General features: G+C 35.7%; 1 protein-coding gene across 1 annotated transcript in view; it reads right to left on the bottom strand.

Annotated features, from left to right (window-relative positions):
- Nucleotides 1–13,415, bottom strand: part of SPAG16 (sperm associated antigen 16) — a 430,506-nt gene that overhangs the window by 404,665 nt on the left and 12,426 nt on the right. Inside the window, 2 exon segments of the mRNA XM_068408093.1 lie at nucleotides 1,071–1,178; nucleotides 7,675–7,812. Of these exon segments, the coding sequence (XP_068264194.1) occupies nucleotides 1,071–1,178; nucleotides 7,675–7,812 (246 nt within the window).

Below are 13,415 nucleotides of genomic sequence, written 5' to 3'. Positions count from 1 at the left end.
GGAGAATTACAGCTATTATCAGGCTATCAAGTAAGATCCTAATCTAAACAGAAGTCATAATATGATACTATTTCTTTCTTCACTGAACATTACATTTAGAAAACTTAACCACTTTAATTCTTTAGATAAGTAAAAGTCAGATATATAATCTTTCAAGAGAAACACAGGACACTAAGCTTCTAAAATATTGCATTTTGCTAAAAGCTGACACAAAGAATAAATCAGTGAATAGTGCTCTCTTGCATTAGTATGTATGCATTTCAAGGTTAAAGATGTAAAACATGTAGTTGCTATTACATGCATTTATTGATAATAATATATATATATAATATATAATAAATTCTGTGACTTGTTTGAAGCTGCAGACGTAAGCCACTCCCCAATGTTATTTTAAAACAACTGCAGGCATAAACACGTGCAAAGAAGAGATTCTAATCTCAACTCTTTCACCTGGCCCAGTGATCTTCAGATGGACAATATGAAAGTTCTACTCATCGAGGGAAAAAAGCACAACAGTTAATATAAAACTTACAGAATTCCAGAATGACAAAATTACAGAATTAAATATTATAAAAGAAACTATTATAACTCAGTACTAATGGACTAGTTTGGGCTTATTTGCAACATAAAAAATTTCATATAGGAAGCTCACAATGTAAAAGGATGGGAAATGTCAGCTATTGGAATCATGAATGCAAAGGTTCTGAACTCAGTGTGATGCTAGTTACCCTTAACATGGACAAAGGATCTAAACACAGAAATCTCTAAGTATTTATAGAAAAAGATCTCTGTAAAAGAAAATCTCATTTATAGTTTTTTCAACTATTAGAAACACCACGTATTTATTAATGCCACATCACACCATGGAAAATATTTTAAAAAAATCATTAGGAATTGTTTGATAGACACAGCAGAATGGTCAGATGGAACTGCTATATACCACGACACTAACTACATACAGCTAGCTTTACTTTAGCACTTTAAATTCCACAATGTTATCTCATTACCACACAACAATTGAAGAAGTTATCTGTCATGTTACTTGTATGGTAATTAAAATAATTTTCTACCTTTTAATGTCACAAACAAGCCTGTTTTTCTCCTGGACCACTCGCTTATGGTGCATTTGATGGAAGTCACGTTCTTTCTGCATTTTTAGGAAAGCCTCTTTTGCTTTGCTATATGTAAACAGAAAATGTAAGAGAAGTATTAGTCTCTTCCTATTAACTGCTCATCAGGGTATGTTGAATACACATAGAATTAATTTTTAGATATGCACATGCCTACTGTATCCAATGGAAACTTTTGGTAGTACGCCCTGTGGTGGAGAACACGTACTTTTGAGGTCTTTTTTCTGGCAGCTGATGTACAAAAGCATGGGTACTCTTCACCATTACCTTTCCTCAGTTCCTTTAGATAGAATCCATAAAGATTCTGGCATTATAAATCTCAGACATCAACCTCACTTTAAGAACAGGGGGTCTTGTGGAGGTACACATTCAAATTACAGCTAATTAGAATCACAGAATGTTAGGGATTGGAAGGGACCTCGAAAGATCATCTAGTCCAATCCCCCTGCCGGAGCAGGATAACAGTGCTGCTTTTGTGGGTTTAAAATTCTACACGAAAATGTATTGCAATACTGATTTTCTGATATCTACTTCATGTCTGGAGCCCAACATAACAGTACATGATAGGACACACACAGAAGGATAACTATCATTGCCTTGCAAATATATGCATTTAGACAGCTTCCGAAAAAATTGTGCTAGAAAAGTTCTAGGCTCTATTCAACCATGTTTGTAGCATGTTCCCAAGTGTCCCCTGCATGTGACAGCAGGAAGCAAAAGGAATCGATTTCAAATTTAATTGCAAGCATACTGAAAACCTCTTATTCTCCAAGGACATTCTACATACAGCCACAAGACACCCTGAGATACTCTGCTCCATAAAGAAAATATTCTGTATATATTCCGCACATTTTTTTCCTTGCCTTTACTGATATGGGTTTGACAGGAAAGATTAGTAGGATTAACTGTTTAATTGCAAAGGAAGCTTGAAATTACCTTGCAGAGAAATTAGTTATTTGCTCTTCACAAAAATAAAGCTCATTTCCTCTCCAACAGGAGCTGAAGAGTTAGGAAAACCAATATGACAGTAGAGTATGCCAAAATCACAAGTCCAGGAAGAAGCCCATAACTGCCAGTGCATTATATTTAATTTTACAAATAATTTATATTTACTATATATGCATTTGCTATATTTATTACCTATACAATCATATTTATACGTGTACATTTGTGTGTGGACTGTTGCTTGTAGCAGGAACAGTTAGAAAGACCTGCAGAAGAGCACAGTGAATTAATGCCACTATGTATCAGCCAAAGCTGAGAAAAAGCTGAGAGGGAAATGAAAACAGGCAGGGCTGCCCCTGCAGTAACACTGTGAAAAGCTCAAAAGAGCTGTGGGCATGCACATAGCTTTGTGTATGCATGTGCACAAATACCAGTTGTGAAACAGAGTAACCCTAGGGTACTGGTATTGGGACACCAAGTACAGATTATGATTCTGCTCAAGCTCTTAAGAACAGCAAAAGATTTTAGAGGTAAATGAATCAGTAGTCTCAGGATAGTTCTGTGAAACAACTCCATCATGACACCACCCACAAAAATCTGACTTGCCATAAGATCTTGAATACAAAATCTGCCCCCTTCAGAGTTGAGCAGATGGCTTGTTCTAAGAGTAAAAGATGTTGCTACAGCCATAGCAAAGCCAATACCCATTCCTTTTGTTAATATATATGTGAAAGACTGCAGGTCTCTCCATTTACACTTTTTCCAAGCAAGCAGTTTGATAAAAATAGCAGAAGAGGGCAAGGTCCATTAAAACCAAGCAGGGATTTTCAAAGGCAAGATACGTGGCCTGTTCCCAGTGAATTTAGGTGGGACTTTGTTCCCCAACATGCTGCAAGTTGTAGCCCTAAAATTTTAATTGAAATAAGGATAGTTTTAGAAAATATACTCTCATGCTTTTACTATCTAGTTTTACAGCATTTAGTGGCAAGGACACTAGATGTACCATGTAATTAAGTAGATGCATTTAAATATAGTGCACAATACAAAAAGTGTGCACTTTATTTTTTTCCTTGTGTAAGTGGTGGAATATGTGCAGGAATGGTTAGATTTTGGCACAGAAATAGGAGATCAGCTGAGGATTTTATTGCTGGTGATAGCACTAACAGTAATAATAAATATGATTTCCAGGATTGCTTTATATTTTGACTGTTATTGGGGCTGTAAACTGGGTGTATATTTCATAGAATCATAGAATGGTTTGGGTTGGAAGGGACCTTAAAGATCATCTAGTTCCAACCCCCCTGCCACGGGCAGGGACACCTTCCACTAGACCAGGTTGCTCAAAGCCTCATCCAGCCTGGCCTTGAACACTGCCAGGGAGGGGGCACCCACAGCTTCTCTGGGCAACCTGTGCCAGTGTCTCACCACTCTCACAGGAAAGAATTTCTTCCTAAGATCTAATCTAAGTCTTCCCTCTTTTGGTTTGTGAGCATGCTTCCAAAAATCAGGACAGAAAGATACCTGCAAGTATTTAAACCTCCTAACTGATGGTTGTGAACACAGTTACAAACCTCAGACAAACGCTGTACACAACTTTCATTCCATCTACCCAATAGATTCCTAAATGTTTAAAGAACTTACAAATATCACAGTTAGCAGTCCCTGAGATTAATACAATCTTAAACCTGATATACCATTAGGTTGCCTACCCACATGTTCAAATACAAAGGGTCTGGCCATAGGAAACCACCAAAATATATAAGATTCAAGCTATTTTAAATCATCAGATAGGCAGAGTTTAATATTGCTATGAAATTACAATCTATTATTCAACTCAGGCAAATATTACTAGAATATGAAATGCTCTAATGACACAAATCATCACTGAAGACAAACAAATTAAACTAGTCTCCTGTAAGAGTTAATTTTCAGAGATATCATTTTCAAATTTTTCTTGCATATTTGAAAGAATATCTATGCTTCCATTCGAGAAATATTGCAGCAGATCACAACACCCCTTACCTATCAATCAGGGCTCAACTGTAGCCTTCAAGATAAGAGCAAGAAAAAGCGAATACACTTAAGGTATACTTTAACTACTGTCACATGGCAAAAAAATATAAAACTAGTTTTGATTTCTATCACAACACAATGTGTGTTTTTAGAAATAATTTAAATAGATCAGTAGTGTATTTAAACTTTAAGGTAATAAATATCACTAGCTTTGGGTAAAATAATTATGCTGATATTTCTTTTAATATATGCATTTAGGGATTTTGTTTCATCTCAAGATGCCTTCAGATATCAGGCAACCTATTAAAAATACATACTCATTGTGTACAGGAAGTGAAGCTGATCATGATTTTTCTCTTTAAATAATGAAACACCACAGTGAAATGTAACCAACAGCCTGCAGTCTTCTCTACTTGACCACCTGCTTGCCTTGTAACCATGTAAATACTATATTAAAATATCCAAAATACAATTACAGTTAGTTTCCAGACACTGAATCTCTTCCACCAGTTGCTAAACAACATTAAAGCAGGAGGTAAATGGTTTACAGTCATTTATCCTGGGCCCCCATACTGCCTAAGTCCCAAATAACATCTCTTTTCTGCAAGATGGCTGTCAAGAGTACCAAGCCCAGAAATACCAGATATAATTAAAAGCTTTCTTCAAACACACTTCACAGCACTATCTCACAATGAAAGTTTTCTTACTAATCCACACAGCAAAATATGAGACTTTCTTTGCTCACATTTCTTCAGTGCTCTTAGGCATTCTGTTTTCTGTGTAAGCTGGTGAATTCTCTCTCACAATACTTGAAAACTCAAATTGTCCTCCAGGTGATTTTGGCTCCTGCTGGAATATTTGCTTTATCATAGCAAGGGTACTGACTACAGTTATAGAATGTTTGAACAAGAGAAAATGCTGTTAGCAGTCACTACAGTAAATGGATTTAGTATAGAGTATTGTGATCAGGGTTTATCCAAAAGACAAAGGAACACTGTCACTCATGGCACATACAGCAGAAACGCTCAATTTCACCCATTATTCCAGAAACAGTACTGTTTTAATTCATAAATTATTCAAAACAAAATAAGCTAAATGAATTTCACAGAAGTGCTGAACTTTTAACATTTGTATCAGTGAAAACTTTGACATTCGAAATAAAAAGGTTGAAAAATTAAGTAGTGACCGTTAGCACAAACCAAGTTTCCCATCTACATATACTCCATTCTAATACTAGCAGAAAGACTATGAAAATAAAGCTCCCCCTACAAGTGGAGAAAGGACAAGTTATTGTAATAGTGTTTTAACAAGGTACAATCAGAATAAGTGCAGTATTTAACAGTAAACGCCAATGAACAGAATTTATCCACTTCTAATTTGTGTCATATAGAACTCCCTATATCTCACTGTCCTCTCTGGAATACTGAAGAGGTGACATAACTCATTTGTTTACCACCAGAGCATTGCTATTTTAGGTTTCATCAAACACTAGAATGTGAAAAAGCAGGGCACGGTTTCAGTTCATGGATTTATTTTTTTAGCATAGTTCACTTAAGTGAGTGCTGAGAGTTTTATTTAACAGAGAGCCTGTAGGAACTCAGCGTATTGGCAATGTCTTTTCTCTCTCCTGCTTTCTTCCTGTTGCATATTATCACATTGACTTTCAGTCTTTTAACTAGACATCTGCTATAAAAAGTTTTCTGGCATCCCACAGAGTATACAGACATTGTTATGGGAAAAACCCAACTCATTTATGACTATTGTGAAATGGTTTTGAGCTTTATGTTTGCAACAAGCCCAGGACAACTCCAGTGGCATGGCATGGACTTAGAACAATCATCCACTCCAATTGCCTGACCAATTCAGGGCTCACCAAAAGTGAAAGCATGTTATTAAGGGCATTGTCCAAATGCCTCTTAAACACTGACAGGCTTGGGGCATCAACCACCTCTCTAGGAAGCCTGTTTCAGTGTTTGACCACCCTCTCGGTAAAAAAATGCTTCCTAATGTCCAGCCTGAACCTCCCTTGGTGCAGCTTTGAACCATTCCCACACCTCCTAGCACTGGATACCAGGGAGAAGAGCTCAGCACCTCCTTCTCCACTCCTCAGGAAGCTGTAGAGAGCAATGAGGTTGCCCTCAGCCTCCTTTTCTCCCAATGAGACAAACCCAAAGCCCTTAGCTGCTCCTCTCAGTTCATTCCTTCCAGCCCTTCCACCAGCTTTGTTGTCCTCCTCTGGACACATTCAAGGACCATCACATCCTTCTTAAATGGTGGGGCCCAGAACTGTGCACAGTATTTAAGGAGAGGCCACACCAACAGTGAATACAGCAGGATGTCAAGTCAAGTCAATTTGCTCAGATTATGTTGTTATAGCATGTTCTGCTTCATACAGGGCAAAAAATTAAAGAAAAAAGGTGGGGGGAAAAAAGAAGAGAAAGCATGTTAAAATTACTACTGACAATAATAAGTTTCAGAAGGACCAGATTTTGTCTTGCCTTCTTTTCCTACGTATTACTGCTTCTTACTCTCCCACTCAAGGGAGACACAATCCCTAACTATTCATTGTCCACATAAGCTGTAGATAAAAAGCAATGTTTTCTATATGGCCCATTTCCCAGTGCAACAATATATATAGAGTGTACATTGTTTGACTTGATTATTAAAGCTGTTTACATAACTGTTACATTATGGCCAACTAATTTATTAATTTAAAATGTAGTAAATCATTATTATTGGAAAATAATGTGATTAGAGTTATTATCAGCAGCAATTATTACTTAAGATCTGAGTAGCTATTTTTCATGTAAAGGATCAACATAATTAGTAGCTTGAGCAATCTTGAGGAAAATCAAAGAGATGGCATCAGCATTTTTTTTACAGCTCCATATTTTAAAACTGGCACTGGCAAAATCGAAGTGAGCGCATTATTAGGTTTCAGAGTGAATTCTCAATGAACACATACATGTGCAGACATACTATAACATAGCCTTTTCTGCAGAATATGTAGTTGATTATTGCATCTCTCCATTGTATAGGCTAAATATTTTAACTCTCTTATGACAAAAGTACAACTGACTTGTAAAATCAGCTACTACAATGTACCCACTAGTATAATCAATGATGGTAATTTACAATGACATACCATTTACCACTAGGGCCAGAGTGATAGATTTTTTGCAATTAAAAAAATGAAGGATAAATGCATAGTGATTTTTTTCCTATGTTGATGTTTTGTGGTAGCTGTAATTTATAGTACTGTATTTTAATACAAAATGCACATAACCATTTATTTTCTAGTTCTACATATTATACTCCCATGATTCTTTGCAGTAATTTGTTGTGATTACTGAATATTGAAAATTATTTTCTATAGCCCAATAAATACAAATTAAAAAAATTAAGATTTAGGTTTCCGATAGAGCTCAGAGAAAATTGAGCTTTAAATTATAAATGTCACCTAGAAGTAAAAATATGCACAGCCAGCATAACAAACAAATTTATTATTTCCATTAAGTACTTGGGTTTACTTTATCTGGCCATTTACTACTGCATATCAAAGTTTCATTAAGACCAAATAACATACTTTGCAGCAAGTTTATAGTTTTCCAGATCTTTCCTCAAACGCATATTCTCAGCCTCAAGTTGCTGGTTGCGGGTATACACGGTTGGAACCAATCCAATATCTTTGGCTGTGAACACGCCTCTCTGTATGAGTTCATACCTAGTAGAAAATAAATGGAGAGATATTTTATTCCATGTTTCCTTTTTCTCTCTTCACCAATGTCCCCCTTCTCATGCCAGCATTTACCTAAACTAGAATCACAAAGATATTTATCATCTCAAGGCATTTACCTTTTATGATCATTAACAATTAGCAACAGTATTATCCCACCACACTGTTCTATTTTACTGCTTTTCATTCTGAAATGTATTCTTGTTCATAATAGTCAGGAGACATGTCCTGTATAACACAGTACTTCAATTTAAAAGTTGTTCTTTTCCTTCCTTTCTTCCAAATAGCTTAAATGAAAGGCAGAAAAAATATTCTTGTTCAATAACATTTGTACATACTCCAGTCCTTTTGATCTCATATGCTCAAATACATGCAAGATTTTTTTTTTCTGAGGACTCAAATAAGATGACAAAGCTGTGGATAACCTAGATGAATGATTCTATGAGGTATCTTCAACATGGAATGTAGAGCTCACCTAGGGAAACTTCTTCATTCCTTCCTTTTTACTTATGTTGCCCTCTCCTTATTTAGTTGTACTTACCATTATTTACCTATTTTACCAGCCCCCAAGAAAACATGATCCTGTGATATAGAAGCCTAAATGCTGCTTTAGTTCAATAAGCATACAGATTAACTTACATTTTGAGAAGTAAAAGGGAAGCTGGAGCAGCATGTAATGCTGCACAGCAACCCAGGAATCTCAAGAGCCCCAGCAATAAAGTCTAGTCAGTCTCACATCTTTTAGGACTATCCATCTTTTGGTAGGATGTCAATGAAAGCTAAGAATACTCCAAGAGGCAGTAAAAAGGACATAGGCATTGACACTATTAATTTTAAGTTTAAAGGCATTTAAATACAGAGCAAGTTAAAATACCTAAGTATCGTCTATACAAAAAAAAGAAAGTGGTGATATTAGAAAAGATTCAGAAAAGCTAAGTTTCAAAACCTGTGACTGTCACCACACAAAATAAATGCTTCTGCAGAATCATGCTTGTTCAAGGAATGATTATAAGCTATCAGTATTTGTCAAACTGTTTCAAGATTCAAGTCTATGTACATGAGCATAAGATGCTTCTGTGCAAGCAGACACTGCAGAGGTGATTCCAGAATCCAGTACATGTATGTACAAAACATCTATTTCTTCATTTACTTCTATCCCAGAAGACAGAAGAACAAGACCTTCAGTTGGTACGAACTTTTATAGACCCACTGAAGACATTGTGCACTATTGTAGCCATGGTATCAGTTCAGCATAGGTTCAATGGAGCTATAAATAATTTATATCAGATAAAGGCTACAGGCCTATAATCATCTTCCCTGCTGATCTTGTCTGCAGTTGGAAGATGTTCTGGGTGGGAACTCACCAGAAGGAATAATACGAACATCATTTGCCTTTTCAAGGGAAAAAATATCTTGAATCTGTGCATTTTTTTTCCAAGTAATATGGAAATATGAAAAAGAACGGCAGTAATTAGAGATAAAATTATACTAAAAGCTATCTCCTGCACTTGGACATGAGCAGCAGATTTGAAACTTGAAGACAGTTCACACAGCATTCCTAGATCAATAAAACATGTTGCAGAAACAAAAGGTGTTTGTAGAATACGGGATTCTTATTTGACAAGCAACTCCTACTTAACATCCTCCAAAAAAATTAAGGGGAATGTTAGAAACTCTTGTGTCCAAATGACTTCCTACGGTCAGCTACTTATCTGCATTCTGTCGCTACTTCTAGGAATGCTCATCCCTATGAATTAAGCTGTCACTCACATTCACCACCAGTAGATGAAAGGTTTTTGAAAAGTTAAACAGAACACACACAAAGCAAAATTCATTCTATTATCACTTTGTTTTCTTAAGCAAATTACAGTAGCAACAGGCTTTAATACTAAGAAAGAAGCTTAGTATTCTTTTTTCCCCCCTCAAACACTGACAGATGAGCAGGTACAATTCCTATTGGAAATGTTAAAAATAAGGGCACTTCTCACTGCAAATGATCACAACTCTACATACTCCTTTATTTGCCAAAAAAATTTCTTCACTGAATGCCTTAACTGCACCTTGTGAAAACCATCAAATTTCTGCACAAAGACACATCAGACATGGAAAATTAATGAACTTAGCCTCCAGCACACCTAAGAACTCTGAAAGACAATTTTAATGAAATACAATTAATACCAATAAATTCACTATGCCCTTGTCTAAGAACACTACTAAAAATGGAGGCTTTTGTGCATATAGTAGAAATGGAATAGAAAACCCCACAACAAAATTGCATTGTGAAGTCTCATTATCTTTCATCAACCTAGTCCTGTAAAACTTGTAGAACTCCTACATACCTAGCCGACTGCCAAATAGCTATTGTTCTCACTTCTTTCCATTACAGAAGGGAACCCAGATGCAAACTAGTTAGTTCCATGCAAACACAAGCATTTTGCTAAGCTTTTCAGAACAACCGAGTTATTATTCTTGAATTGCTATTTAAAATTAACCAAGAATCTGGAACCCTAAGGAACAGATGGTCAACTCTGATTTTATGATGAAAGCCCAGTGCAGACTGACTAAAAATTATACATTATTACTACATGCATTACACTGAATTCAAGTTTCTAAGAGTTCTAAAGGAATCAGGTTGCAGAGAGGCCCTGCAATAAACTGATAGGCAGCTCAAGATAATCCTTTACCAAGGGATAACTCACCTAGAGATACATTCAGGGATTAAAATTTCAAGTTTTAGCTTTTACAAGAACTTCTTACTGAAAGTTATCATTCCAATTGATAACCTCTTAAACAGTTTCTACAGAAGGCTAAGAAAGAAACAAGCATAGAAAAACAAAGCACCTTTTTGTCCTAGTGTACTCCTCCAATCTGTTATGGCATATAAGCAGAAAATGTATATTATCACTTGATGCTTGTTATGTAGGCAAGAAAGTAGGTATATCTGTTTCTGCAAATCAAACCTGAGGTTACTTCGCTTGTGTTCTGAGCCAGTTCTAATCCAAAAACTGAATCTGTTTTAGTGTGATGCTGTCCTGGAACTGATAATCCTTGTTTCTCTCAGGATTAATGTATGTTGTGCTCTGAGTTCACAGATGTGGCCATATGATTTCCAGGCCAAAGAGGACACAGAGCAGAGGAAACTCAGGTCTGTCTGAAATAAGCAGATTGTTTCCACTGTCTTCAGGGAGTTGCGACACAGAGGATTACAACCTATATCCATTTTCTTCATTCTGCAAAAAGGAATTGTCTACCTTTATGCTCAGAGAAGACACAGTAGTTTTGTTGCATGTGCTCTGTTATGCACAACACAGGCAATCTTTGCAAGGTATACATAAGACAGACATGGCTTTTAACCTTGCTTGGTCATGTAAGTTTATTTATAATTTTAACCACATCAAAAGATTTTTCAAATCACGTTTCCATAATTAGTATGGAGCTCTTCTTTTACTCACAAGCTGAAACACTGCCAGGTCTCTAGGAACACTAGAGATTATCGGTCGAATGAGTACACTAACTAATCACAGGATAGCTTCATGCACATGTGTGAAAAGCAAATGATTCATCTGCTCAGAGTGGCAACATGTTGCCAGCAGCAGTGAGCTCTTTGGGATTAGGAGGAAGAGACTGTCTGATGCATGAATTTACAGTTGACCAGCCCTTGCACTTCATACTCCAAAACTGTCAATCCAATATCTTTAATAACCAACAAAAGTGCTATAGAGTCTTGTATATCAAAGGAATAGAAAATCTAATGGTAAATTAGTTATTCTAAAAATAATTTAAGTCTAATTTTAAGTTCCTTAAAGTATAACTGGAAGAAAAAGTGTATGTGAAAAAAACTACACAAGTAAAAAAAAAAAATCACTACAAGTGTGATAAAGTTATTCATTACATCACAGAAGAGTGGGTTTGGCTTAAAATAAAATGTAATAAAATCATGACATTTTGTACAGCTGGACAGAATAACAGAACATTTTCTCAAACTCTGAAATAAACACAGATAATTTGGCCCAATTGAAGTGACCTTTAGATCTCAGACAGTTATTTCAAAGCAAGCCTTTTGATAAATTTTCTCTACATTAATTAATTTCTCATTTTAAATTCCATTAGTACTTGATCACCACAGCATGACAGCGAGAGTGTCATCACAATACATAATGAGGAACCTGAGTGCACTAATCCGCTCTCACTTTCATTAATATTGTAAATTATCTATTTCAAACCAACACGTAACATTTTGAAATAATGTATTAATGCAGAAAAAGTCACAATAGAGTAAGATTAGATCCTGACACGCTGAGTTCATTTGTAATGCTACCGAAATGAAAAATATTACTTATAGAGGAAAATACACGTATAGTTAAGGATTTCCAAGATAGGGCCTGCTCAGACCTGCTCTTGCTGTTAAAAAGCAATTCAATTTTGCCGTTGATATAAATTCAGACTCTAAGTGCTTCAAGAAAGCTGTAGTTTCATAAAAAGGTCACTATTTATATCTGTCTAGTATTAATCATCTTTTTCCATAAAAAACTTCTGATTCTGTAGAACTTCTTCAAACTTAATACTATTCATATCAGTTCTTTTGTTGAAAAAGAATACAGAACTATAGTGCTCCTTCTCTAAGGAATCATTTAAGTCACACTGTTTCACTATCAAAAATGAGATCATTATTAATTCCAAAGGCAACCCCTGATTGGTGAGCTCTACACTAATAAGACCAGAGCCTTGCAAATGACAGCAGTGATTCCCCATTGGAGAATATTTCTAAGAAAATGTAAAAGCTTCAAGGCTTTTGTAGGAAAAAATAAGATGTTTCTAACTTTTCAAATTTACTAATTTTCAAATTAAATAATTCCAAAAGACCTTATTAATAAATCTCTGAACCTCTCATGTTTAAAGACTGACTACTAGTTAATTCAAAGAGAGGTGTTTCCACTTCTCAGAATCTTTCCATGTAATTTGCAGATTCAAGGCAAGCTTGTAACTGAACGTATTTCAACAGAACTTTATGACAAGTGTCATCTTCTGCTCCAAAAGAATTCAGCTCTCCTCTCAGGCTGTGCAGCACTCCTAGCACATCATTCTTAATCAGTATTTAGAAAGCCTATGTCCCATGGGATTCTATATATGAAGACTGTGGTGGAGGACGTGGAGCATTTAGACAAAGCTGTATGTTTAAACTTCTGCACAAAGTATGGACAAAATCCCTGCAATCTATAAAAGCTGGGAAAAAAAAGACAGCAACTGCTCGCTAGTTTACTCTTCTGATTACTATATGAACTAATTTTTAAAAAGAAAAAAAAACAAACTAATCAACCATATTACTTTGACTGATATACCAAAAAATTACCAAGTATCAAAAATTGTGATTATTCTACTTCAAAATACAAGGTATCTATGATGAACGTTCAAAAATACCCAAAGTAGTAACGTGAAAACACTATACTGTACTACAAAACAGTTTTTAAGCAGGCATACAGGTTCTGGAAAGCAAGAAAGTAACAAAACCATACGATTTCTCAAGCACTGCTAAAATGAAATGCTGGTCATTTTGCATTGGACTCATTTGATCCAAGGATGATTTCTGCACT

The sequence above is a fragment of the Nyctibius grandis genome, chromosome 9 (assembly GCF_013368605.1).
Source record: "Nyctibius grandis isolate bNycGra1 chromosome 9, bNycGra1.pri, whole genome shotgun sequence".
NCBI classification, from domain to species: domain Eukaryota; kingdom Metazoa; phylum Chordata; class Aves; order Nyctibiiformes; family Nyctibiidae; genus Nyctibius; species Nyctibius grandis.
This window is presented reverse-complemented; position numbering and strand designations above follow the sequence as displayed.